This window comes from Pan troglodytes, chromosome 23, assembly GCF_028858775.2.
Source record: "Pan troglodytes isolate AG18354 chromosome 23, NHGRI_mPanTro3-v2.0_pri, whole genome shotgun sequence".
NCBI classification, from domain to species: Eukaryota; Metazoa; Chordata; class Mammalia; order Primates; family Hominidae; genus Pan; species Pan troglodytes.
In genome coordinates, this window is record NC_086016.1 from 31,930,454 (window position 1) to 31,957,918 (window position 27,465).

Consider the following 27,465-nt stretch of genomic DNA (forward strand, 5'->3'; position numbering starts at 1 on the left):
CTCAGAGGCCCTGCCTTTAATCTGTCCCCTGGGTCCTCACTAGTGGGCAGCAGAAGTGAGTTCTAAGCCAGTAGCTCTCCAAGCAGACATCCTGGGCTCAAAGGGACTCCTCCTGTCCCTGCCAGTGATGCTGGGGCTGCCTCAGGGCCAGACATAGGGAGGGCTGAGGGGCCCTTCTGATTCACCCCTCAGAACTGCACTCTCCCTTTCATCTGCTACCTGCCAGGGAGGTACCTTGGGAGCCTCCTCGTCAGCCTCATCTTCCTCATCGTCATCATCCTCCTCCTGCCCTTCTCTAGGCACTTTGGTTCTCAGCACCTGAGGGATGGTGAATGGCCTGAGGGTGTGGAGAGAAATGAGATCAAAGACGAGGTTCAACCAGGAGCAAGAGCCACAAGGAGGAGGGAACCTGGTTGGGTGAGATGGGGCCGCCAGGAGGGCTCAGGAGGTTGGGAAAAACCAAAAGCCTTTCAAGCCAGATTTGCTCCAGCCCCTGGATTCTCTGAGGTTACCAGAATTTGAGGTGGGGTTGAGGGGGCGACTGAAATGGGGCCAGGAGGGTCTCCAGTCCTCTCTTCAGTCAGGACAGCTCTGCTTGGATCTGTATTGGGGAATCGCTGTAACATTCCACCTGAAAACATTTTCTTCAATTAAGAAGAAAAATGGACTGAGCGCGGTGGCTCACGCCTGTAATACCCACACTTTGGGAGGTTGAGGTGGAAGGATCGCTTGAGCCCAGGAGGTGAGACTAGTCTGGGCAACATAGTGAGAACCCCACCTCCACAAAAAATAAAAAAGTTAGCGGGGTGTGGTGGTGCACACCACACCTGTAGTCCCAGCTACTCAGGAGGCTGAGGTGGGATGATCACTTGTAGTCCAGGAGGTCAAGGCTGCAGTCAGCCATGATTCCATCACCGCAATCCAGCCTGGGCGACAGAGTGAAACTCTGTCTCAAAAAAGAAAAACGCAAAGCTACTGCATGACACCGAATAAATGCTGCCCCATTCAGGGTGGGCTGGGGTGGAGGAGCACTGGATTAGGAGTCAGGAGGACTGGGTTTGGGCCCTGGATCTGCCACATCTGTGTAAACAAGTGGGTGAGGGAGCCCCATGGGCCTGAGAGCTGCTCTGCCCTGGAATGCCACCCCCACTATGGCCTCACCTGCGGCTGATGAGCTCGTCATCAGAGTCTGCATCATTGGCGCCCACCTGGTTGCCATCGTATGTGTCATCGTACTCATCCTCGTAGTAGACACTGTGGTAGGGCAGGCTCTCGCCTGGCTGCAGTGTCACCTGCAATGGCATAAGCATGGGTCTGGGGGGCTCAGGGGCTGGCCTGGTTTCCCTGGCCCAGCAGAGACCTGGCCTTGGTGGCCTACCTCCTCCACCACCACGCTGTACTGCTCGTAGCGCTGCCGCTGTGCCGCCACTGCACGCTTGTCGTTCAGCAAACTCCGCGTGTTTTCCTCCTTCCTGGTGCTGAGAAGGAACAGCAGAAAGACAGGAAGGAAAACCATCAGGCTTGGAAGGCCGCAGGGTACGGAGGGTCCAGAGACCACAGGCTTAACTGCTCCAGCCCTCAGACTGTCACGGAGACAAATGAAATCAAGCATTGGTGAGGGCGTGGGAGGGTGGGACTGTCACTGCTGCTGGTGCCCATAAGGATGGCTCCAGCCACTTTAGAGGGCATCCCAAGAGCCACTGTTTTTTTCTTTTTTGAGAGGAAGTCTTGCTCTGTCACCCAGGCTGCAGTGCAGTGGCACGATCTTGGCTCACTGCAACCTCCATCTCCCAGGTTCAAGCGATTCTTCTGTCTCAGCCTCCCGTGTAGCTGGGACTACAGGCCTGGTTAATTTTTGTATTTTTATTAGAGATGGGGTTTCACCATGTTGGCCAGGTTGGCCTCAAACTCCTGACCGCAAGTGATCCCCCCATCTCAGCCTCCCAAAGTGCTGGGATTACAGGCGTGAGCCGCTGCGCCCGGCCAAGAGCCACTGTTAAAAGGTAAAATGGGGCTGGGCGCAGTGGCTCACTCCTGTAATCCCAACACTTTGGGAGGCCAAGGCGGGTGGATCACAAGGTCAGGAGTTCAAGACCAGCCTGACCAAGATGGTGAAACCCCGTCTCTACTAAAAATACAAAAATTAGCCGGGCATAGTGGCGGGTGCCTGTAATCCCAGTTACATGGGAGGCTGAGGCAGGAGAATCGCTTGAAGCTGGGAAGTGGAGGTTGCAGTGAGCCGAGATCACGCCACTGCCCTCCAGCCTGGGCGACAGTGCAAGACTCCGTCTCAAAATAAATAAATAAATAAAAAAGGTAAAATGTGCGTACCTTTCAACCAGGATATTCCCTGTCAAGGCATCTGCCCTAAAGAAACACCAGCTCTGTGTACAGAGGTCTGATTAGGGATTTTCTTTTCAGCATTGTTTGCAACAGTGAAAAATGGAAAGCAACTAATGTCCATCATGAGTGAAAGAGCCAAATGAACTGTGCCACATCTGTATTAGATCGCTGTGTGGTAGTTGTCAAGAAAGACATTGATCTATTTGTGCTGATGCGGAAAGAATTCTCACTTATTCCCAAGGAAAACAAGCAAGCTACAGAAAAATGCATACAGTATGATCCCAAAAGCAAACTACGCTAACTCTGTTTCTATGGCCACACACCTATGCATGACAATGCAGACAGAAGGCTAGGAAGCCCCACGCCAAATGACAGTGGTTACTGCTTGGAAGCACCTGGAGTTGTCTAAATCTTTTTTTTTTTTTTTTGTTACAGGCTAGAGTGCAGTGATATGATCTTGCAACCTCCGCCTCCTGGGCTCAAGCGATTCTCATGCCTCAGGCTCCTGAGTAGCTGGGAGTACAGGTGCGTGCCACTATGCCTGGCTAATTTTTGTATTTTGTTATAGAGATGGGGTATCTGCCATGTTGGTCAGGCTGGTCTGGAACTCCTGGTCTCAAGTGATCCGCTTGCCTTAACCTCCCAAAGTGCTAGGATTACAGGAATGAGCCACCGTGCCCAGCCTAATTTTTAAATTTTTTGTAGAGACAGGGTCTCACTATATTGCCCAGGCTGGTCTTGATCTCTTGGGCTCAAGTGATCCTCTGCTTCAGCCTTCCAAAATGCTGGGATTACAGGTGTGAGCTACTGTGCCCAGCCTGGATCTCTTAAACAAAACTTTTTTTCATTTTAAAATTGTTATTCGTTTATTGTTTTTTCAAAAATGACCTTTCCTTGCCAACAAACAAAAATTTAAGAAGCAGTAAGGCCACATGTGGCTTTCTGACTGAGCTCAAGGGAGCCACAGGGATATTTGGGGTATAAGAAAAGGGGGTTCCCAGTCCTCTTCCTATCACCCCCACCTCACTACAGCAGCCTTCTGTCTCTTCCATAGCTCAAGTTTCCATGTAAAATTTTACTGGAAGAAAATGTTTGGAAGCCCAACTCTGGTCACGTTACAGGTGAGGAAACTCGGGTGCATTGGGTGGGAGAAGGAACATGTTTGGGTCACAAGTGAGCTGCAGCACAGCCTCGGCAGGGACTGAGGCTTCTCAACTCATGGCTTTGCAAACCTGTGAAAAAACCTGGCTTGTCAGAAACATACCCAGGCCTGTGGAATGTAGCTTCTAGCCCTGCAGGGGAAAATCAATATGAGATGCCAGGCAAGAAAATCCAGCTTAGCTGTGAAATCGGGTCTCTGGAATGTATCAAGGGTAAGATAATAAAAAAAAAAAAGAAAAGACACAAAGCCAAACACAGCTTCCATAAAAATCTTCTATTAACTGGCTTTTGGTGCAGGGAGAGGCAGGCGTCTGAGTCCATCTCAGTCTGTCAGGCTATCTGCCTGGCAGCCAGGGCAGGTCAGGACTGCAGCCTTCAGCGTGGCAGGCTAGGGTTTGCCTCCCTTCACATCTTTTTTTTTTTGAGACGGACTCTTGCTCTGTTGCCCAGGCTGGAGTGCAGTGGCGTGATCTCAGCTCACTGCAACCTCCACCAGCCGGGTTCAAGCGATTCTCCTGCCTTAGCCTCCCCAGTAGCTGGGACTACACGTGTGTGCCACCAAGCCCAGCTAATTTTTTGTATTTTTTTTTTAGTAGTCTTTATTAAGGACCTTCTCTGTGCCGGGCAGGGTATGAGGCTGAGTTGGGGAGAGATTCAGAAATGAAGAAGATAAAGATCTGCCCTCATGAACTCAGTGTAGTGGAGATGACAGACCAGTCAACACGAAATGAACGGAAGCCCTGGAAACAAAGGGAATGAACTTGGTTCAGGAGGTCTGGCTGGGCATCTGTAGGAAGGGGTAATGGAGGCTCCACGGTAGGGGGTTACTTGATTGGACCAGGAGCCCCAAGGTATGGCAGGAGGGATGGTGCACTTGATTTAGACCAGGGAGAAATCTCAGTTCAAAGAAATCTTTCACATCCACCAGGGAAGGGGCCTGTGACTGTGACCTTGGCCCTGTACCTGGCTTTCTATGCTAAGCTGAAAAAGAGGTAGAGAGGAAGAAAAACGAGCCCAAGCTTGTTCAGGTGGTAGGTGCCACTGGTAGGAGCACACCCATGCATTTGACACATATTTCCTAAGGGCCTAATAGGTTCCAGGACCTGCGCTGGGCCAGGAGACTGAGGAAGAATGAGAGGCATCACCATCCTTTCTGCTACACCTTCGGCTTCTGGTCCATCCCGTCCCTGGTTCTGTGCAGTGGGGCAGTTCTTTCATGCTGTGTGGCCTCTGGTTATGTGGCTCCCTGGCAGGGCCAGGCAGAGAAGCATGGCAAGCTCCACCCACCCTAGCTATGCCCTGGAAGAAGACACAGGTAGGGACAGTGAAGCCTGGGCACCTGGGCAGCTTGTCCAGGGAGGTGCGACCTTGGCCCCAGACCTCATTTGGAGCCAGAAAGGAAAAAGAAAAATCAGGACCAAAGCCAGCTGGGAAAAGATGCATCAGAGGCCAGAACTTCAGTCAAGCCTGGAAACACAGGCAATGGTGGCTGCAGAGACCCTCTGGAGCAGGTAGCTTCCTCAGCCTCCAAGATGGGAGCAAGCCCTGGGAATATGCAGGTGCCCCTGAAACCTCGCCACCTTTCCCTTCCTCATCTCCTCAAGCCTGTCCTTCAAGGCCCAATTCAAACTGGTCCTTAGCAGGGTGACTCCTGCCTTTGAACTTCTAAAGAGCCTGTGGAAGCAACAGACTTCTACTTTTCCAGGTGAAGAATCAGGGGATCCAGAGAGGCAGAGCAACCCTCTTAAGGTCACACAGCTACTAAGAGCAAAGCCAGGGCCAGACACAGGTCTCCTGATTCAGGTCTGCTTTGCCACTTCCTGGGCTGTGTGACCACAGGCAAGTCCCTTATCCTCGCTAAGTCTCAGTTCCTTCTCTTGGCACCCACTTCCCAGGGCTGATGTGAGAAAGAAATGACATGTCGAAGCAGATCCAGCACTTTCTGGGCTCAACAAAGTGAATCCTGTTTCTTTTACTACAGGACTTTTCAGAGCCTTAATGTGCTCTGCGACTCCCCAAAAGGCAGACCAAGGGCACAGACACTTAAAATAAAATTTTAATTATTATTATTTTTTGAGACAGGGTTTCACTCTTGTTGCCCAGGATGGCGTGCAATGGTGTGATCCTGGCTCACTGCAACCTCCACCTCCCAGGTTCAAATGATTCTCCTGCCTCAGCCTCCCGAGTAACTGAGATTACAGATGCCTGCCACCACGCCCAGCTAGTTTTTTGTATTTTTAGTAGAGATGGGGTTTCACCATGTTGGCCAGGTTGGTTTTGAACTCCTGACCTCAGGTGATCCACCCACCTTGGCCTCCCAAAGTGCAGGGATTACAGCCACCACGCCCGGCCAGCACAGATATTTTTAGAACACATGTTGTCTTCCAGGGCACCATGGAATGGTCCAAAGGGATTAGGGGACCCTGCCTCTTGCCCACTGACTCCTTCACTGGCTATGATATACCTGTAGCACATGTATTGATGTCTCCACAACAGCCATGCTGCACCTCACCCATTCTCCAAACAGACCCTACATTTTCTTTAGGTCTTTCTACCTTTCCGTTTCACCCTGGAGCTCCAGGCCTGCACCCTGTGAGTTGGTTTTCCTGATGAGATATGAGGGGTATTGGAGACTTCTGGGAAAGGTATCCTAGGCTCTAGGAGAGACACAGGAAGACCTGGTCTGGACTATCTCCTGGCACTGTCATGTCTGGAAGCCATAGTAGAAACAGCTGCAGCCCCTCTGCAGCCTCAAAGGAAGTAGCCTGACCACGAAGTGAGGCCCCAAGAGACTGGAAAGATACATTCTGGATGATAGGTCAACCAAGCCTAGACGGCCCTACCTTACACCGCCTTGTCATGCAAGGGAACAGATTTCCTTACTACTTAAGCACTGAGTACAGCCTATCTGATTCAACAACAAACACATTTTAACTCCACTACCATCTGCAGCGTCCTACCTAATTTCTCATGGGATTAGGACATGTGTCCCTGCCGAAGTTCCTGTGTACCCCACCCCAGCACCTCCCACTCTGTCCTTACTTGTTTAATGGTCTTTCTTATGATCATTTGAGGGCAAGGCCTGGGTATCCAGCTCACCCTGTTTCCCTGGTGTCTAGCATAGGATCTGGTGCTACTAAATCTCTTAATAAATATTTGCTGAATGAATAAATAAATAATGAACACATGAATGGAGGCTTTGCCTCTTTGCAATCTGCAGCCCCTGGGCTACCCAGCACAGTGAGTCTCTCCGCGTGGCAGCCCAGAGGGCCCCAGGAACAAGGGCACAGTGTTCCAGAAACCTGGCCACCTCAATGCCAGCCACTCTGCTGACCCTGACAGCTGGGACCAGACCCTTGGCAAATGCTCGTAGGTGACTTATGACCTAGGTGGGGTGAGATGAGACTTTACAATACCATGGGCCCTGGACAAAACCACAGATCAAGGTGAAAGGCCATGTCCAGAAATGGCTAATCTCTGTGGGGAACTTACCAATCAGGCTCCCTGGATTGGAGCAGGGGGCCAGGCTTCTCGCCAGCCTGGAGGACCCCTTGTCTGCCCCTTGCCCACCGCTGGAGCTACAGAGGGCCATGCTGGCCTGGAATAGCGGCCACTGATCCAGGATAACATCTTTGGCCTGGGATCTGGGGATGTCGCAATGATGCAGGATAACATCTCTAGTCTGGGATCTGGGGGTGTTGCAATGTGTATGACTAAGCAGTTTGCAAGTGCTTCCTGTCCAGCCAGCCAGACGGCTTTGTAGTTACCCTGCGCCAGTTCCCCAAGCCCTCAGCCAGCCAAGCTTTTAGCAGTGGACAGCCCTAGGGAGGGGTAACAGCACAGGGCCCTAACTGAAGAAGCAGCTGGCATTTCCGCCACTGGGGCTCCTACCACAGGAACAAGGCTGGCTGGTCTCCTCCCTCTCTGAACCTCACGGTCCCCATTCACGTGATGGTGAAAGAGCAGCCTGTACTTGTAAAGAGGTCCCCTGATTTCTAGATTCCATGCAGAACTTTGGGGGACTAGAATACATCTTATTTTGCTGTTCTCTACTTGGATGTTGTACTCTTTACCATGACATCTGACTCTCTGTCCCTCTGATGGGTCATCATTCCAAAGCCGGGTGAACTCTCTTATTTTTTTTTCTTGAGACAGGTTCTTACTGTGTCACCCAGGCTGGAGTACAGTGGCACGATCACAGCTCACTGCAGCCTTGACCTCCTGGGCTTAAGTGATCTTACCGCCTCAGCCTCCAGAGTAGCTGGAACTATAGGCGTGTGCCAGCACACCCGGCTAATTTTTGTATTTTTTGTATATATGGGGTTTCGCTATGTTGCCCAGGCTGGTCTCGAACTCCTGGACTCAAGTGATCCACCTGCCTTGGCCTCCCAAAGTGCTGGGACTAGGCATGAGCCGCTGCACCCAGCCCTGATCTTTTCAAAACATAAAATATGCTGGCTTTGTCGGTTCATGGGACCCTTTGCTGTGCTCATTATGGCCTCGGGACCACTGTCCCTGTTGCTCTGCTTGGGAAGCTTCTCCTTCCCTCCTTTGCAGAAGTGACCCTTCCTCACCCTTTAGCTCTCGGTCCCATGTCATGTTCTCAGAGGAGCCTTCCTGACTGGGGTGAAGCCCTACCAAAGGCTCAGAATTCTGTGCACCTCCAGCTTGTAGTATTTGTTATACCTGCAATTTGATGTTGCTTGTTTGATGAGTTGATTAATGCAAACTCCACGTGGGCAGGGGCCGTGTCTGTTTCACTCCCCACTATATCCCCAGAACCTAATTAATCCAGAGCCTAGAATGCTGTAAGTATTAGACAAATATTTGTTGAATAAATGGATAAATCATGAATGGACTTTTCAATGCCAAAAAAGTAGGAAGGACATAAACTAAAAATAAATAGAAAGGCCTTAAAGTGGAATATGTTCACCTTCTGAAAAGCTCATTCAAAGTCCTTAATTTTCTCACAGCCTGGGGAAAATCAGGTCAAAGAGTGGTTTCTGGGAAGCACTGTCCACCAGTGATTTGATGGTTAACACATTAAAAGATGTAAGAAGAAGGGAAGAGGGGGATAGTTTTGGCCCTTCTGGCCTTTTGCTATCAACAGGGGGGATTCACTAACAGCCTCCCTGCACAGAGTCAGAACCTGAAGCCTGATCAGTAGAGAACCTGCTCCTAACCACTGGGGGTGCACAGGTCTAGGGTTGTGAAGGGATCCCTGTGCTGATACTCCATGGCCAATTCTGCGAAGATGGAGCCCTTGGTTTCCCTGTGTCCTCTCTGCGCTTCCAGAGTTGGGGTATCGGAACCCCATGGCCCACTGCACTCACCTCTTGCCCTTGTGCACCCGGCTCAGGTCTACTGAGTCCCTGCTGAACACATCAAACTCGTCATTCTGGAAGACGTTGTGGCGAGACGTCAGCAGGGGTGTAGGGTCTGGTTTCATTTCTCTGGGTGGGGGACACAGAGATCAATTTAAGGGGGCCCTGCCAGCTGATGCAATCTGCACCCCACTTCCCCCTGCTGTATTAAATCCATCGGATTTTTCAGTTCCCTTCAACAGGCACTCCTAGGACACAATCTCAAAACCTTGAAGAGGGAGATAAGCTGCTGCCTGATCTGGCCTCTGCCTGGGTATGCAGCCACACCTCAAACAAAGCTCCCCCTCATTCTCTGCATGCCATTCACACAGGGTTTCCTTCTGTTTCTTAAAAGCGCTATCCCACATTTAATGCTCGTAATAGTCGCATAAGATCAGTAGTCACAGATCACTCAACCTCATTGTGCCTCAGAGCCCTCATTGTGCCTCAGAGGCTGAGGAACTTGTCCAAAGGCACAAAGCTAATTTCTCAAGTTAACAAGTGATTGGTAAACATCACTTGCTCATGGAAGAAACACCCTTTCGGGCACTGGTTCCTGCTGTCCCATGGGGCCTTCAGGGCAGCAGTGGGCCAAATAAATGGTAGGTGTGATGAAAGTGAGACGCTGTGGCCATCCTCTCTCACAAATCTACTGGGAAGGTCGTAATGACAGGGGCAGGTCAGGAATGTAGGGGATCAGAAGGGCTCAACAACCCTGTGTTACATCCCTGAAGACACATCCATGGCGCTCTAATCAGCCTTCCCACAAAGTGTGGCAGGGATGTGTACACTCTCTGCCCTGCCTGGGGCAAGTGAAAAACTCCTGCGGGGCCTAAGGTTTTTATGTTTCCCCAAAGAGGGCTTTAGTTTAAATGGCTGGGAAGAGAGAACAAGCTGAGTCCTGGGCCATGAATGAGGGAAGGAAGAGAGGAAGGGGCCCCACCCCGAGGCAGCCTGGGCAGCGGGAGCCTCCTCCCACCTGTCTCTCCCACCTGTCTAGGTTGCGGTCCAGCTGGCTGAGGGTGGGGGCCAGCCGCTCCTCCAGGATATTGTTGATCACCTGCTCTGGGTCGTAGTGGTAGTACTCCAGGCAGGCCAGGATGAAGCCCTCACCAAGGTCTGGCAGCAGGTCCTTCACTTGGGTGATGAGAGAGTCCAGTTCCACCCCACACATGGCAGGGCCCACAGCCGCGGCTGCTCCCATGCACTGTAGTGAGAGCCAGAGCCAAGAAGGGGAAGGCTAAGTGGGCCGGTGATAGGGCCACAGGCCCCAGACAGCACCGGACTAGGCATCAGGGATCTGGTTCAAGTCCTGGGATTACCCCTCCTGCCTGTGGGAACTTTGTCAAGTGACTCAAGTCTCTCTGAGCCTCCATTTCCTTCTCTGTGAAAAAGGGGGCTCGTGATTGTTATGATTATTGCATGCCTGTATCAAAATATCTCATGTAACCTATAAATATATACACCTACTACATATCCAGGAAAATAAACAAAAAAAAAATAAAAAAAATTTAAGGCCGGGTACAGTGGCTCATACCTATAATCCCAGCACTTTGGGAGGCTGAGGCAAGAGAATTACTTGAGCTCAGGAGTTAGACCAGCCTGAGCAACACAGCAAGACCCCATCTGTTCAAAAAATTTTAAAAAGTAGCCAGGTGGCCAGGTGTGGTGGCTCATGCCTGTAATCCTAGCACTTTGGGAGGCCGAGACGAGTGGACTGCCTGAGCTCAGGAGTTTGAGACCAGCCTGGGCAACACAGTGAAACCCTGTCTCTACTAAAAAAATTAGCCAGGCGTGGTGGCGTGCGCCTGTGGTCCCAGCTACTTAGGAGGCTGAGGTGGGAGGATTACTTGATCCCAGAAGGTCGAGGCTGCAGTGAGCTTGATCAAGCCACTGCACTCCAGCCTGGGTGACAGAGCAAGACCCTGTCTCGAAAAATAAAAAATAAAATAAAATAAATTAGGCCAGGCATGGTGCTCATGCCTATAATCCCAGCACTTTGGGAGGCTGAGGCAGGTGGATCATCTGAGGTCAGGAGTTTGAGACCAGCCTGACCAACATGGTGAAACCCCATCTCTGCTAAAAAAAATACAAAAAATTAGCTGGGTGTGGTGGTGGGTGTCTGTAATCCCAGTTACTCAGGAGGCTGACGCGGGAGAATCGCTTGATCCCAGGAGGCAGAGGTTGCAGTAAGCAGAGATCGCACTATTGCACTCCAGCCTGGGCAATAAGAGTAAAACTCCATCTCCAAAAAAAAAAAAAACAAAAAACAAACAAACAAAAACAAATAAATAATTAAATTAAATTAAATTAAATTAAAATTTTGAAGGGACTGTATGACTTACCGGCTGGGCTACTGGCTGTGTGACTTTGGGCAGGATGCTTCCCCTCTCTGAACCTCAGTTTCCTCCTTATAAAATGGGCCTATACCACCCACCTCATGGGGTTGTTTCAAATAGTTCAAAGATGGCACAAAACCCAGTGAGCACAGTACTTGGCACAGACCAGGCCCTCCATAAACAGCCCTGGTTTCTACCAATTCTTCCTACTAATCCAAGGTCCTTTTCCAACAAGTTGACTGATGGTGGAGGCGAACATCAACCACCAGAGCTGGACTGTGTGGAGATGCTCCCCTTTAATTACAATCTCTTTTTTAAGTAAGGGGCATGCATTTTATATATTGTTCAATGTGACTTAATTGTGTTAGCCTTTTAATTTAAGGAAATTTACAGATCACAACAATACAAATCTCCATGACTCTGCTAAGAAGCGAAATGGGGAAGAAGGTGGGAAAAGGTGAAGGAGGCCATTGTTCTCCAAGGTCCTGCAGGAATCACAGGGTCTGGGCTGGGAGGAAGGACTGTGGCATTTGTTAATGGAGCACTGAAGGCCAGTCAGGCTCAGGGTATTCCATGTGATAGCTCTGGGAATCCCAACACCTCATGGAGGTGGGCACTACATCTGTCCCCACCTTATAGATGAGGAACCAAGGTTCAACGTGAGTGACGTGCCTAAGGCCATACAGCTGCCAAGTGGCAGAACCAGGTCACACCCCTGAGCTGCCTGGCCCGAGTCTGTGTGGTCTTCATCTCTCTTATCATGCTGCCTCCCAACATGCAGGGGAGAGTCCTGGCCTTGGTGGCCAATCAAGACAGCCACAGATTTGGCCAGTCCTGGAAAAGCCTGGAGAGAAGGCACCAGATCCGAGGTTTCTACACTTGTTCAGTGGAATCCTGGAGCCCCACGGAGGGGCTTCCAAGAAGGCCAAACCATGGGACTTGGCACTGTTCCCAGTTACAACCAAAGGAGCTCCACTTTTATCTGTTTAGAGGAGAGCTCCGGGAAGGGCTCATGGAAACATTCATGGAAAGTTTCGTCTCTTCATTTTATAGAGGGGAAGCTAAGGCTTCGATAGTTGAAGCAACTTGCTCTCTCCTCACACACAGTCCAGCATGCCCCCAGCTTGGGACCCTCTAAAGGCAGCACAGAGCTGACCAGTTGCTTGAGGCTGTCTATTCCCCAAAAAAACTTTTTCCCTGAGTATAAAAGCAAAGAAGGGAGGTTTCCTGCTGCCCCAGCCTCTCAGATAGGGCCAAGGAGGGACAAGCGAAGAGGGAAAAGCGCCACTCAGACACATACCTCCTCTTCCTCCGAGTTCTCCGGATGTGATGATGCTTGACTGACTGCCTCTGCTGTCACCGTGACCCCGTTAGGCTCCCCATTAGGCTCCTCAATCACCGATGGGTCTTTAGCATCTGTGGCTTTCCGTCTGTCCACCCCTTCCCATGCACTCTCGACTGCCTGGAGGATGTAGGCAGTCCGCGTCTCGTCCCTGTGAGGACTTGTTAAGGGGTCTGTCTTAAGCTCCTAGCCTTGAAGCAGCATAATTTCTCAGTCCCTCCCCAGCATCTGACCACATGGTTCCTGCCAGGGGCTTTCTGGGCTATATCTAAGTGGTATAGCCCACGGGCACCTGGGCTGCATGGAAAAATGGGCCAGACTACAGCCACTCTGGCCTCACAACCTAGTGCCTGCCACTCAGCAGAAAGCAGCTCTGAGTAAAGACAGGGCCAGGGCTGCCATCAGAGTGTCCTGGGGCACAGGTATGGACGAGCCAGCAGCTCCTCTTTTGTACTGACTGCCAGGAGGAGGGCGTGGTAGGGCCACTGCCACTGGGCTTCCTGTCCAACCAGCTGAGGGCATTCTGCAAAGGCTGTGGGCCATCAGGTGTCCCTGAAGCGGGACTGAGCAATCTACTGCAACCACCAAAATGACCCATAAGCTGGCTGCTCCTCCCTGTCCTTCCTCCTTGTTAACAACCCTGGGCACTGTCAAGCCAGAAATCTGAGAGTCCCCTTAGACTCCCTCACTGCTTCTTGTCCAAACCCTCATCATCCATGCTTGGATGCCAGCAACAGCCTCCTCACTGGCCCGAGCCTCACGGTGGTCCTGGGCCAGTCCATTCTCTTCCCTGGGCCAGACAGAGCTTTTCCAAAGTATAGAACTGCCCATGTCACTTCCTGCTTCACAACCTTCCGCGCTCCCCAGCGCTTGCAGGACAGAGCCCAAACTTCTTAGTGATGGTCACCCCAGGGCTGTGCACGTTGCTGGCCTTCACCTCACCTGCAACACCCCAATTCCTCCTCTTGGGAGACCCCTCCTTAAGGACTGCCCCCTGTACTCTATACACGACGTCTGTGGCTCTAAGGAGCCTGTTTTCTCTGTCCTCTGTCCACTGCGAACATTCTTGTCCTTGTCCTTGCTCCTGGCTTGGTGCTCTCCCATTCTTTCTGCTGTTCTTCTGCTTGGACATCATTTCCATCTGAGACCCCCACCCAGAGCTCTGCTGGGTGAGGCGCCACCTCTGGTTTCCTGCCCTCTGAAATCTTCCCACGTGACACTCTATCTAACTGCCTGTTTACTTGTCCACCTCCCCTCCTGCTGTGAGGAGGGGCTGAGTCCATCTTGGTCACATAGGCCCAGATACTCAGGAAACACAGACGGAAAATAGCACTGCATCTCCCCTGCCCCAAGCATCAGAGCAGCCATCTCCTCTAGAAAAGGCAAGGCTGGGACCTTGGCAGGCCACCTCGGACAGCTGGCTGACCCATGCATTCTGGGGCTAAACCTCTTTCCACTCCTCTGGGTTCCAGCAGCCTGTCTCACCTCTGACCTAGTCAAGCTGGGCCCTGTCGTAGTGGGCTATGGTAGAAGGATACAAGACTGACGAGGCCTGCTGCAGCAAGCTGATGTCTTCGGCCACGGGGAAGAGTGCATCATAGTCCCGGAGGAACCTGCAGGCAGATGAGAGCAGATGGGATGGACAGAGCTGGGGCCACAGGAATGCTGTGCTGCTGCAGGCCACTCCCTGTGTTTGCAGCCCGACCTTATTAGAGCTGTGGTGGGCCTATAGCGGGGGTCTATCATGTAAGGCCTCTTGGGGACCTGTGGGAGGGTCACGGGCCCAGGCCAGCTCAGCCACACTCACCTCTTCTCCTGCAGCAAGGAGCTGAAGATCTGAAGGAACTCTTCGATGAAGCCCTGAATGTTGTCACAGCTAGAACAGGACACCAGGGAAGATGAGCTCATGCAATGCAAGATGAGCTGCAGCTCCTTTACACACCCCCTGCCCCTCTTCAAGGCTGGGGCCCAGTGGAGGAATGAGGCATTTTTCTTGGTTTCTCATATCTGTTCAGCCAACCCCAGTGCAGTGGAGGAAGCCAAGATGAAATAATGGAAACGCTCCTGAAGGGCTTGGGGAGGAGACTCTTCCACAAGGAGGCAATTCCTGAGGGCTTACCTGCTTTCTAGGATGGGAAGGAGGCAGATCTGGTTCAGGATGATGTGGAAAATCTCCATTAGCTTCTTCCTGGAATGGGAGAGCCTCTGCCACAGGTCACCAAGAAGCCTAGGCCAGAGAGAAAAAAGACACAGGTTTAGGAGACAAAAAGGCCCTGAGGGGCCAGGTGCAGTGGTTTACACCTGAAACCCTAGCATCTTGGGAATCTGAGGTGGGAGGATCACTTGAGCCCCAGGAGTTTGAGACCAGCCTGAACAACTAAGTGAAATCCTGTCTCTACAAAAAATACAAAAAATTAGTCAAGTGTGGTGATGCAGGCCTGTAGTTCCAGCTCCTGGGGAGGCTAAGGCAGGGGGATCGCATTCGCCTGGGAGGTCAAGGCTGCAGTGAGCCACGATGGTGCCATTCCAGCCTGGGTGACAGAGCAAGACCCTGTCTCAAAAAAAAAAAAAAAAAAAGGGAAAAGAAAAAGAAAAAGAAAAAAAGGCACAAAGGGAGCTTCTCCCCAGCAGTTGCAGGTGCCTCCCTGGAGCAGAGAAGGCCTCACAATTCACTGCTGAGAGCAGCTGGCAAAAGCCATAGGCCCAGAGAAGACAGCTGCTTCCAGGGCTGCTTCTCAGTTCAAACGGTGGGTCAGGAACCAGCAGGCTGAGTACCAAGAGCATGGAGTAACAGCTGAGGGAAGGGCTTCAATGCAGGGCCCAGCCATCATGGTATTTTGGGGGATTGGGTTAATAGACATAATTGCCTTAATACAAGCAGGACTTTGGGTCAAATCTCCTTCATGGTGTTTAGTAACACTTAACTCTAGTTGTTGCAGTCTTTCTTGTTAGGTCTTCATACAAGTCTACAGAGAACATATATATTTTTTTAATATGCTAAGAGTTTAAAAAAAAATGCAGTTCAAGACCAGCCTGGCCAACACGTCAAAACCCCATCTCTACAAAAAATACAAAAATTAGCCAGGTGTGGTGGCACACGCCTATAATCCCAGCTACTTGGGAGACTGAAGTGGGAGGATTGATTGATGTCAGGAGGTCAAGGCTGCAGTGAGCTGTGACTGCACCACTGCACTCCAGCCTGGGTGACAGAGCAAGACCCTGTCTCAAACAACAACAACAACAACAACAACAACAACAAAAACAAATGCAGAGGTCAGGAAGTGGCTAGATAGGGATGCAGAAGCTCAAAGCAGCACAGTCCCTGGTCCCACCCACTTGTCTTAGAGATAGGGATGCTAATGCCCAGGGAAGGCAGGGCCCTGCTCGGGCCTCTCTGTCCCACAACAACATTCTTAATTTTGTCCCCGCCTCACTTGCTATCTTCAAGCCTCCTCTTCTTAATTGCAGACTCCATTTCGGGAATTGCTGCTTCGTAGAAGGAAGCTAGTCTGTGCAGGCACACACAGGGAAAATGTTGGATTAGTTCATAAATACCACACTTCATAAGAACATCAAAGCAAACCCCAGGGAGTGGGAAGGCCCATTTCTTTTTCCACACAATTTTCTCCAGGGACCCCTTGGTTCTTCCCTGAGCTCACCCCAGACTGACCCACTGGGGCTGGTCCCAGGAACAGCTCATAAGAAGTGACCTATAGCCATGTCCCTCATTCAGATGGGCAACTGAGGCCCAGATAGGCTCATACTAAGAGAGGAATCAGAAGGCCACTCGGAACCCACTGAAGTTTGAGAAGCAGATCCAAGATTACTTGCTTGTAATTTTCTTGCTCAAAAACTGTCAGTTAGCCAGGCACAGTGGCTCATGCCTGTAATCCCAGCACTTTGTGGGGCTGAGGCAGGAAGATTGCTTGAGCCAGGAGCTCAAGATCAGCCTGGGAAACAGGCTGGTGAAACTCCATCTCTACAAAAAATACAAAAATTAGCCAGGCATGGTGGTCCACACCTGTAGCCCCAGCTACTTGGGAGGCTGAGGCAGTAGGCCAGGAAGTCAAGGCTATAGTGAGCCATGATCACACCACTACATTCCAGCCTGAGTGACAGTGAGACCCTATCTCAAAAAAAAAAAAAAAAAAAAAAATTGTTCTGGCTGGGTGCGGTGGCTCACACCTGTAATCCTAGCACTCTGGGAGACCGAGATGGGTGGATTACTTAGAGGTCAGGAGTTTGAGACCAGCCTGGCCAACATGGTGAAGCCCCGTCTCTACTAAAAATACAAAAATTAGCCAGAAGTGGTGGTGCACGCCTGTAATCTCAGCTACTCAGGAGGCTGAGGCAGGAGAATTGCTTGAACCTGGGAGGTGGAGGTTGCAGTGAGCCAAGATCGCCCCCCACTGAACTCTAGCCTGGGCAACAGAGTGAGACTCTGTCTCAAAAAAAAAAAAAAAAAAAATTTTTTTAACATGAAAATCTCAACACAATATTTGTATTTGGTCAAAATAGGCTAAATGTTCTCATGATTTTTTCCCAATCCCATTGGAAATGAGAAAAAAATATATTAAAATAAAAAATAATAATTAAAAAATGTAAGAAAAAAGTAAATGTATCATATTTTCTACATTGGCTTATGAGTTAAGCCAGTTAGCACCATTTCTATAACTTTTTAATTAACTAATTAAATTTTTTTTTTGAGACGAAGTCTAGTTATATTGCCCAGGCTAGTTTTGACCTCCTAGGCTCAAGCGATCTTCCTGCCTCAGCCTCCCAAGACACTGAGATTACAGGTACCTGGCTTAAAACTTTTATAAAATTAAGGCTGTGCATGGTGGCTTATGCCTGTAATCTCAGCACTGTGGGAGGCTGAGGTGGGCAGATCACTTGAGGTCAGGAGTTTGAGACCAGCCTGGCCAACATGGGAAACTCTGTCTCCACTAAAAATACGAAAATTAGCTAGGCATGGGGGTGGGCACCTGTAATCCCAGCTACTCGGGAGGCTGAGGAGGGAGAATCGCTTGAATCTGGGAGGTGGAGGTTGCAGTGAGCTGAAATTGTGCCACTGTACCCTAGCCTGGGTGACAGAGTAAGACTGTCTCAAAAAAAAATTTAAAAATTGTAAAATTAAAAATAATTTATATGAAATTATTTTCAAATAAATATAATTATACTAATTAAAAAAAAAACAAAAGAAAAACAGCTGCTAGCAGCTCCCTACCTCTTATGACAGCAAACCATAATTATTCTCTCTGGTACATCCATATCTGTCACAGTATACAGCCAATCTTGCTTCTCACCTAGGTGATTTCATACCACCCTTTCCCAACTCAAATTCAAACTCTCCATCCCAGCCGCACAACCCCTCAACATTCTTCCAGAGATCAGCACTCCCACAGCCCTCTGGCTTCCTCTCAGGCTAATGCTGGCCACTGCTCTTCTCTTCTTTCTCCTCTTTCTCCTCCTCCTCCATGCAGCATTCCAGGCCCATCTCCTCCCGTGCACTTCCTGATCATGCTCACTCATGGGAATTCTTCCTTTCCAGAACTAGATGCACTGCATGTGGAATATATTGCCCTGTTGCCCTGGCAAGTGAAACTGCAGCTGCCTCTTTTCTGTGGTATAATTCTTCCCCCAAACATCTTAAGCTTCCCAAAGCCGGAACTGCAGCTTAAGTGTCTAGGTTGGTGCTGAATTTGGAGCAAGTCCTCTGTAAACACGTGCCTGTCAGTTGGCTGGTTTCTGGCAATGTCTATCCTACTACAATGCTATATGTAACAAAGGGTAACTAGGCCAAAAGAGGCAGACCCTACTACGCCCACAGCATAGTCCAGAAAAATGACAGAGAGGGCAGTTTGGCCTAAACAGGTTCAGCTGTTGCCAGGATATGTTGCTGGTGGGAGAGTAAATTGGAACAACCCCTATGGAGGGCGATTTGGCAAGATCTATGGAAATTAAAAATGTACATACCATCTGTCCTTGCTAGTCTACTTCTAGGAATTATTCCTCAGATATACTCACAGAGGTACCAAATAATGTGTGTGCAAAGTTATTCTTTGTAATTTTTTTTTTTTTTTGAGACAGTCTCGCTCTGTTGCCCAGGCTGGAGGGCAGTGGTGCAATCCCTGCTCACTGCAACCTCCGCCTCCCGGTTTCAAGCAATTCTCCCACCTCAGCCTCCCGAATAGCTGGAATTACAGGTGCGTGCCACCACATCCAGCTAATTTTTGTATTTTTAGTAGAGGTGGGGTTTCACCATATTGGCCAGGCTGGTCTTGAACTCCTGACCCCAAGTGGTCTGCCTGCCTTGGCCTCCCAAAGTGCTGGAATTACAGCCATGAGCCACTGCGCCTGGCCTCTGTAGTATTTTTTTTGTATAGCAAACAACTGAAAAAAACCTAAAGGACCATCTATGGGATCTGGTATTCCATACAGTGGAATTCTACCTGGCCATACCAAAGACATTAGAGAAAGGGTGCTTAATGCACTGATGTGGCACCACTGTTAAGTAAAAAAGTAAAATGCAAACAGTAAATACTCATAATATGCCAGCCTTAAATTTTTTAAAAGGAGGGAGACATATAATGTGCACAGTTGCTCATATGTGCATATATTCTTGCATATCTCTGGAAAATTCCACCAAAAAACCTAATGACGATGGCTGTATGTGAATAATAGAACTGGGAAAGCAGAAAGGGGGACTTTCCAGTGTGTATTTTATACTTTTTGAGTTTTGAACCATGTGAATGTATTATTTATTCATAAAAGGGCAGAAAGAGATATACTCAGCTATACTTGAGTAGATGGGAAAGGAAGGAGGAAAAAGGTTATTTTGAGAGGGATTATCAACAAAGCTGATTGGGCAACTGTAACCACTTTCAGAGAGGCCTGGAGAACTGAGGTGGCTGTATTTGCTCAGCAGGGCGTTCCTGGCCTCCAGCACAGTTGGAGCAGGCTGGGTCAGCCCCAGGGTGTTCGTGGGTCAAAGGCAGTGTTGCCTTTAGTCAAAAGTGTTTCCCTTTCTTCCTCCTCACCCTGAGATGGGTATAGCTTCTCCCCTGCCTCTGCTGTCCCTTGCAGTAAAGTCAGCTCTTCCAAAACTTATCCCTTCCCCATCTCCAAAGAGCCTTTCAAAAGCAATCTGTGCCACATTTGGGGAAACACTTTAACAAAATGGGAAAATGCCTATGATAAGCGAAAATATGCAAGGTACGAAATTCTAAGAATAGTATGATTTCTTATGGTGATTTTAATTTCCTACTTTTCTGGATTTTCCAAATGTTCTACAAGCACATGCTGCTTTTATAATGAGAAAAGATACCTTTTTAAAAAAGTGGACAGCTACATACCCCTCTCTTCTGGGGAAAATGCCGGGCAGCAGGTTATCCTAACATTCTCTGGGAGGCTCAATAACCCTAATGTCTGATTTTTATAAGCTGAGGCGACCAGGGAGGGGTCACAGCACCAGCTGCCATCTCTGGCACATGTAAGGACTAGATAAATGTTTTGTTAAATGGGTGAGTAAATGACAGAATGGACAGGCAGCTGAATGGACGGAGTTGGGCAGCTCCCAGAAGCTGCTACAAATGGTGGGGAGAAACGTCTTGCTAGAGTGACAATCAGAGGCCACTAGGAAGAGGCCTGTGCCCACAACTGCCAGGCAATACGCAGGTTGCCAACCCTTTCACCCTGGCCTGGAATGCCCACACCCACCCCTTTCTTACTGCACAAGCAACAGATACTCTTGGTGCTAAGAGGGCAAAGCGGGTCTGCCTCCCTGGCTCATATTCTCTTTCATATCTGTCTCCATCCCACCAGGATCTTTCTAACAGCTCCTTTGGATAAAAGCCTCCAGGGGCTCCCCACTGCCTACAGCATAAAGGCCCTGCCAGCACATCCCAGGCTCCCCACGATCTGACTTCTACTGACTTACCCAAAGTGGGCTCTTGTTACTGGCTTGTTTTCCTGCTGTTCTGTGTGTCCCCACCCTCTGCCTCATGTCACACTTCACTCCCCAGCTCTCTCTCTGGGCCTCTGCATGCTTCACTTCACCTGCCTAGGATGCCCTTCCTGCTATGGGAACTTTTCTTTGTCTGGAAGATACCTGTTCCTTCAAGACATCCTTCAAGGGTGATCTCCCAGCTCCACGCTGGAGCACTCCTGTTGTTTCCTAGTGTGTATTCCCCCCAGGCTACTCTATTGAACTGAAACTATTCTTGGTTGTGCGTTTTTTTTTTTTTTTTAGATGGAGTCTTGCTCTGTCACCCAGGGTGGAGTGCAGTGGTGCGATCTCAGCTCACTGCAACCTCCGCCACCTGGGTTCAAGTGATTCTCCTGTTTCAGCCTCCTCAGTAGCTGGGAATACAGGTGCATGCTGCCATGCCCAGTAATTTTTGTATTTTTAGTAGAGACGGGGTGTCACCATATTGGTCAGGCTGGTCTTGAACTCCTGACCTCAGGTGATCCACCCGCCTCGGCCTCCCAAAGTGCTGGGATGACAGGCATGAGCCAACGCGCCCAGCCCATTGTATGTGTGTGTGTATTTTTTTTTTCCCTGCCCTATCCTGGTCTTGGCCAAAAACGGGAGTGCTTCTAAAATGCAGGCGCCACACAAGCAGGAGGCTTATCTGTCATTTTCACTGCTGCATCCCCAGGCTGGAAGAGGGACTGGTACATTCTAAGCACCCAGTAAATATTTGTTAAATGAGTAAATATTTGTTAAATTAGTACATAAGCCAGTACCTCTATTTCAACAGCCAGAACTACCGCCTTACCTGTAACAAAAGTCGTGCTTCTGGAAGGTCTGGCAAGCCAAAGGGAAGATATCCAGAAAGGCCCAAAGTGTGGTGCAGGTATCACAAAGGTAGAGAACAATGTCCTTTAATTCCTGTTGCCAAAAGAATACACTGCATTATTCTCCTCTGTCCACACATACAGATCTGCAGAGCGCCTGAGACAACATTAAAACAGTCAGGGTCCCAAACAGGCAGGATGTTACACAGGAGGAAAAGAACACTGGAGGTCCCAGGCAAAGCCTGGCTGGTCCATCTTCAGGAGCACGATCTGGGTGAGTCACCTAACCTCTCTAAGCCTCAGGTCATTACTCCAATGGCCTTACACCCAATCACCGCTAGGGTTACTTCCAGTTCTAAGATAATACAGTTCCCTCTTCTAAGCTAAAGGAAAACCAACTCTTGAATCTGAAGACATCATGCAAAGAAGGAACATCCGAGGCAGGACAAGAATATTAAGTCCATAGGTTTTTCACATCTTGAAGAGGGTATACAAAACACTTTCTTCTAAGTTTCTTACACACTTTCCTGGTTCTCATGACAACTCTGAAAAGTAGGCTGGGAAGCTGTTGAGGATCTTTATTTTACAGAAAAGGAAACCGAGGTTCCGAGAGGTAAAATGATTTGCTCCCACAGCACCTGCCACGTGCCCTTCTGAAATGAGATCACCATCTCCAGGAGGACAGCTCATAGCTGCCTTGTTCCTGTTCTATCTCCAGGGCTAGGGCAGCACCTGACACATGTTGAGGCTTCCTGAATGTTTGCCTTCTATCTGTCACCCTTGTCAACTCTAAATTCCATGAGCGCAGAGGCCAGTCTGCTTTTGTTTACTGCTTTACCTCCAGGCATAGCACAGGGTCTGGCACATGCTCAGGACTCCTCAATATAAGTCCACTGAATAAATGGCTCAATGAATAACGCACAAGTGAACATGTCAAACTGAAATAAATGAGGACTCTGAATCCTTATTCCCCAGTTCTTTCCACTACTCTATAAATGAAGCTCCCAGAGAGAAATCCAAGCCAGCTGAAAATGCTCTAAACCTGTGTGATGGGACATAATAGTTGCTCACTGTGCTGGAGGAAGGGGCCCTGGGCAGGGAAGAGGCCACTGGGTCCTCTACTGGGGCAATCTTCCCAGCCTCTGGGTAGCTAGGCCCTGGTTGGAGGGACCCAGCAGGAAAGAGACTGGGCCGAAGGGCAACCTTACCAGGAGAGGCATGTCACTGGGGGTCAATCGGCCCCTCTCCTCAAGCTTCTGGGGTGTGGTACTGGCCCCGTCCCCTTGCAAACCACAGTGCTGGAGGATATTGCTGAAGACCTGTGAAAGACAAGAACGGGCTCTCTCACATCATACTGAACCAGGGCTAGGACCCCTGGCAGCAGCCAGGGTCAGGTGATCTGAAAACTGCCTTGGAGTTTCTAGAATATTTATCCATGTTTCCAGGATATAAGCTGAGACAATTACCTTCTCCAAGAGTGAGGTCAGAGTAAAAACTATGTAAGATGGGGATGATGGGAGCATCCTTCTTAAAGGAGGGCGAAGAGGATTAAAAAGACAACCTGGGGCCAGGTGTGGTGGCTCACTCCCGTATCCCCAAACTTTGGGAGGCCAAGCATAGGGGATCATTTGAGGCCGGAAGTTCAAGACCAGCCTGGGCAACATGGTGAGACCCCCATCTCCACAAAATTTTTTTTAAATTAGCTGGGCAAGATGGTGTGTACCTGTAATCCCAGCTACTTGAGAGGCTGAGGTGGGAGGATCAACTGAGCCCAGGAGTTCAAGGCTGCAGTGAGCTATGATTGTGCCACTGCACTCTAGCCTCAGTGACAGAGCAGGACCCTGTCTTAAAAAAAAAAGAAAAAAGAAAATCCTCCCAGAATCCTGTAGATATTATCTGACCGTATAGGCCAGGCAAGTATAATGAACATTTAAGATATACTTTAGCAATGTATAACGAATCTTTAGAACCCCTGTAGATGGCTATTTATGGAAACTACATTGAAAATAAGACAAATCAACAGTGAGAGGAAAACGGTCCATCGTAGGCACTGAACTGACTGTGCCATTTTAAGGAGGCTAGCATGTAAGGATTCCAAAACTTACTGTGAACAGTAGATATCTCTTGGTGGTGGGATTATGAGGGAATGATAATGTTCCTCTTTCATTTTTTATTTTCCGAATTTTCTACAATGAACATTATTTCATGAAATAATTTTGTAAAACTTTAAAGCTACTTTTTGAGAAACACTGGTCTCTTAGAGGGATATCCTTAGAGGCATATGGCTGTTGGCAAGCAACAAAAAATGCAAGCCAAACTCTGTCTGTATGAGCGCCAGCCAGCCAGCCCTTAGGCTTAAGTCTTGTTCAAAAGGGAAAATGGCAAATTTAAAGAGGTGTAGTCAGGGGTAAGACAAAGAGACTGTCTGGGGAGATGCGGGAGTCAGGGAATAAACATTTCCTCAGCTCCTCCAGGAAAGTCAGGAAACACCATTGAGTTGGGGAGGTGGCCTATCCTCCAAGCTCAACCTCCCCTGCGCAGGGCCAAGAGCCGGTACCTGAAGGATGGTAGGCAGGGTTTCATCCAGGTCACTGTAGTAACTTGGCTGCTGTGTAAAGATGTTTCCTAAAAAAAGAGAAAGGTTGGAATTGAGAAAAGGTGGGGGCTCGGGGCAGTGAAGAGGACACATTACAAATGGTTGCCAACAGGTCTGTGACCTTTCTCCCTTTTCCTAATCCTATCTGCAGCTAGGACCTAGGACGAGTCCTGGCCCCAGGCCCTGCTGGCACTGAGCTTTGGCCCAGCCTAGAAGCTTCCCCAGGGTGGGGGAGGGACCTTGCTCAGTATGATTTAACCTTTTAAGTACCTCTGCCTAGTGAATTACATAAAAGACCCACCCTGGTCAAACCAGCTCACACTGATGTCCCCAAGGAGTGATCACACTTGGGTACCCTGCCTCCTATGACAGCTTTGGCTCTGCAAGTTGGAGTTAGTCATCCAGGAAAATTAGCAGATAGGATCTCTTTGCTCAAGAAACATGGATGCAATAATCCAGGACTCTCCAATAATATGAGGAGATTCCAGGGAGATATTTCTCCAGAAATTTCATACCTTTCACTTTTAGATATGCTAACCATACTAATCCATTCTACTCCAAGGTGAGAGGCCTGAGAAGGACTTGGAGATAGATTTACCACACACTTGCAGTTGTTCCTATAAGATGAAGCTTGTCTCCAAGTGTTTACTATTCTCCAAGTGCTGCCGCTGTGAGTGCGTAGGTTCGAGCATATGGTAACTGGAACAGAAACCAAGTGTTCCAGCTGCCCAAATGGCTAGAGAGGGAGAGAGGGAGAGAGGGAGAGAGGGAGAGAGGGAGAGAGGGAGAGAGGGAGAGAGGGAGAGAGGGAGGGAGGGAAGATCACAGCTAGCTTGGGGATGTGACAATGTGAAACGCCAATGCCCTTAAGAATCCAGGGTTCTTGGCCCCCTATAATCCCAGCATCTAAGGCTGGCTGATGGTCAGGATGTTCTGAATTCTAGGTGTTCTCTCCCTTTGGGCAGGTCTGTCCTTGGTTTCCTTATTGATGACCATGCGGCCCTTGCTGGACCCTGGAGGATTTGAAAAATGAATGAGTTCAAAAACCAGATGGGGCTGGGTGAGTAAGCAAGTCACTAGGTGGCTGGACTTTCTGTAAGCACTTTCCTGGATGCCACTGCATTTCTTGATTCCAGAAAGCTGAGTTTTACCAGCCCGCACTTGCTCAGCACCTCCCACCTCCAGATGGGTGCTGATCCCATAACCTGTGAAGGTGTGCCCAGACCATCTGCACCCACCTCCTACTCCTGATAGGCAAGGAACGACAGAGCTATCTCCCCACCAAACTCTGTTCTTCCTAAAAAACCCTCAAGATTAAGTCCAAACTCCTAACCATGGCACAAAAGGCCCTGTGAGATCTGGCCTCTGCTGGTATCCCAGGCCACCCTTTCCCCGTTCCCTACACTACACTCCTCCCTCACACCATTCTCAACCTCAGAAAACCATCCCTGTCCCCGCCTTCTGTTTGGAGTGCCTTCCTAGAGCTAACTCCACCATAAGGCAGGTGTCACCTCCTCCACGCAGTGCCTCCTGACCCAGGCATTAGGAGAGGTCTCCTCTTACAACCCCCAGGGCCATACCATGTTCTCCAAAGCATCCCAACCACTTCGCACTGGGAAGGCACCCTCTCATGATCCTTCCAGTGCTGCGGCCTGAGTAAAGCGAGGTTTTACATGCATCAGTATAGATCAAATTTCATACTCTATTCTTGGGGTCTTCTAAGTCCCTTTCCTCACCTTCATCTGATTCTAATGACAGCGACGATGTAAATTTGATCTCCTAAAGAAATAATAAAAATGTAAGGAATAGCAATGGCATCCTTTGAAATGTCCCTTCTCAGATGAAAGCAGTTCAGAAACCCAGGGTGAATGGAGATACTGCCAAGTAGATCACTGCAGTCCACAATTGGGCCAAGGCCCAAGTCATTCCTGGTTTGCAAAGCAGTGTCAAGAGTCTAACTGAAAGGGCTTGCTTTCAAAATTATACTTGTTGATGCACAATACCAGCCTTGAAAGTTAAAAAAAAAAAAGTTAGGTGGGGGATTGGGATAGGTACTCAGGAGGCCAAGGTGGGAGGATTGCTTGGAAAAAAAAAAAAAAAAAGCAAGGTAAGGAACTGGGCTTCTACTCACAGAACACTCAACCAGTCCCCTTTCTCCCACCTTCTTTCACTTGTCAATCCTCTTACAAGTGATCACTTTGCCTGAGTTTCCGCGGTATAGAAATTGGCGGCTGCCCCTTCTTGTGCCTTCTGCTCAAAGGTTAAAAAGAGAGCTGCTGTGTATGTGTGTGTGAGAGAGACAGACAGAAACTGCAGGTCCCTTCTCTGCATCACTCCCTGCCTCCAAACACACACACACACACACACACACACACACACACACACACACACACAGAGTGAAGGGGCTCCTGAGGCCTGGTCCTGACTTCTTTTGTGCTGACTCCCCTCTAGGAGCCAAAGAAGGGGCTCTTCTTAATAAGCCAGTTTAGGGTTCTCAACCTCAAGGTCTGAGAACTCTTAAAAACACCTCAGAATCTATGAGGGAGGACATTTTTCTGGACAGAAGTTTTCATCTGATTCTCAAAGCAGTCAGTGATCTGGACGATTAGGAGCCCAGGCAGTAAGTGAGTAGGCTTTCTCACTCTCCCATCACCACGCAGTCCCCTCTGGATATCTGCAGCCATCTTACACCCAATAGGTCCCATGCTGAACCTCACCTCTACCCAAAGCTCCCTCTCCCACCTCCCAAAGGGCCTTTTTCCTGCAACCAACACCTGTTCCAGCTGACCTCACCAAGCCCTGCTTAAATCTGCTTCCTGGATTTCCTTTTCTTCCCCAGCAGCCCAGCCAGGCTCTCACCTTCAAACCCACACAGATGTGCCCACCTCCTACAAGGCCTCCTGTCTCCACCCTCCCCACCTGCATGTGGCCAGATGAATCTTGTTACCAGATGGCTCCTTGCCTTGCTCCAAGCTCCTGGAGGCTCTGCGGTCTCATCACAGTAAGAGCTCATGCTTACCAATGGCTGAGACATGCCAGGCACGGTCCTGAGCACTCTACTCATGCTATCTCAACAACCCAATTTGTTTTTTTTTGAGGCAGAGTTTCGCTCTTGTTGCCCAGGCTGGAGTGCAATGGCACAATCTCGGCTCGCTGCAACCTCTGCCTCCCAGGTTCAAGCGATTCTCCTGCCTCAGCCTCCCAACTAGTTGGGATTACAGGCGCCTGCCACCATGCCCGGCAAATTTTTTGTATTTTTAGTAGAGATGGGGTTTCGCCATATTGGCCAGGCTGGTCTCAAACTCCTGACCTCAGGTGATCCACCCACCTCGGCCTCCCAAAATGTTGGGATTACAGGCGTGAGCCACCACACCCGGCCTCAACAACCCAATGTAATCCCTGCACCCATCCTATGGGTAGGTATATTATTAGTCTTCCCATTCTGCAGATGAAAAAAACTGGGGCTTAGAGTAGTTAATTGACTTGGTTAAGGGGACACAGCCAGGAATAGAGCTGTGGTGT

At 49.4% G+C, this 27,465-nt stretch overlaps 1 protein-coding gene across 43 annotated transcripts in view; it reads right to left on the minus strand.

The window, feature by feature from the left end:
- ASCC2 (activating signal cointegrator 1 complex subunit 2) overlaps window positions 1-27,465 on the minus strand; it is a 49,943-nt gene that overhangs the window by 3,586 nt on the left and 18,892 nt on the right. For 15 of the 43 annotated variants that reach the window (XM_054675773.2, XM_515064.8, XM_063808111.1 and 12 more), the window contains 13 exons: window positions 23,905-23,972; window positions 22,556-22,666; window positions 21,329-21,441; window positions 15,983-16,057; window positions 14,668-14,775; window positions 14,356-14,424; window positions 14,087-14,161; window positions 12,507-12,699; window positions 9,860-10,074; window positions 8,838-8,957; window positions 1,379-1,478; window positions 1,162-1,292; window positions 235-337 (listed from right to left, as the gene is read on the minus strand). In XM_054675773.2, coding sequence (XP_054531748.1) covers window positions 235-337; window positions 1,162-1,292; window positions 1,379-1,478; window positions 8,838-8,957; window positions 9,860-10,074; window positions 12,507-12,699; window positions 14,087-14,161; window positions 14,356-14,424; window positions 14,668-14,775; window positions 15,983-16,057; window positions 21,329-21,441; window positions 22,556-22,666; window positions 23,905-23,972 — 1,481 coding nt within the window. Of the gene's footprint in view, window positions 1-219; window positions 338-1,161; window positions 1,293-1,378; window positions 1,479-8,837; window positions 8,958-9,859; window positions 10,075-12,506; window positions 12,700-14,086; window positions 14,162-14,355; window positions 14,425-14,667; window positions 14,776-15,982; window positions 16,058-21,328; window positions 21,442-22,555; window positions 22,667-23,904; window positions 23,973-27,465 lie in introns of all 43 variants that reach the window. The other 28 variants (XM_016938948.4, XM_016938934.4, XM_016938947.4 and 25 more) reach the window with 4 other exon arrangements.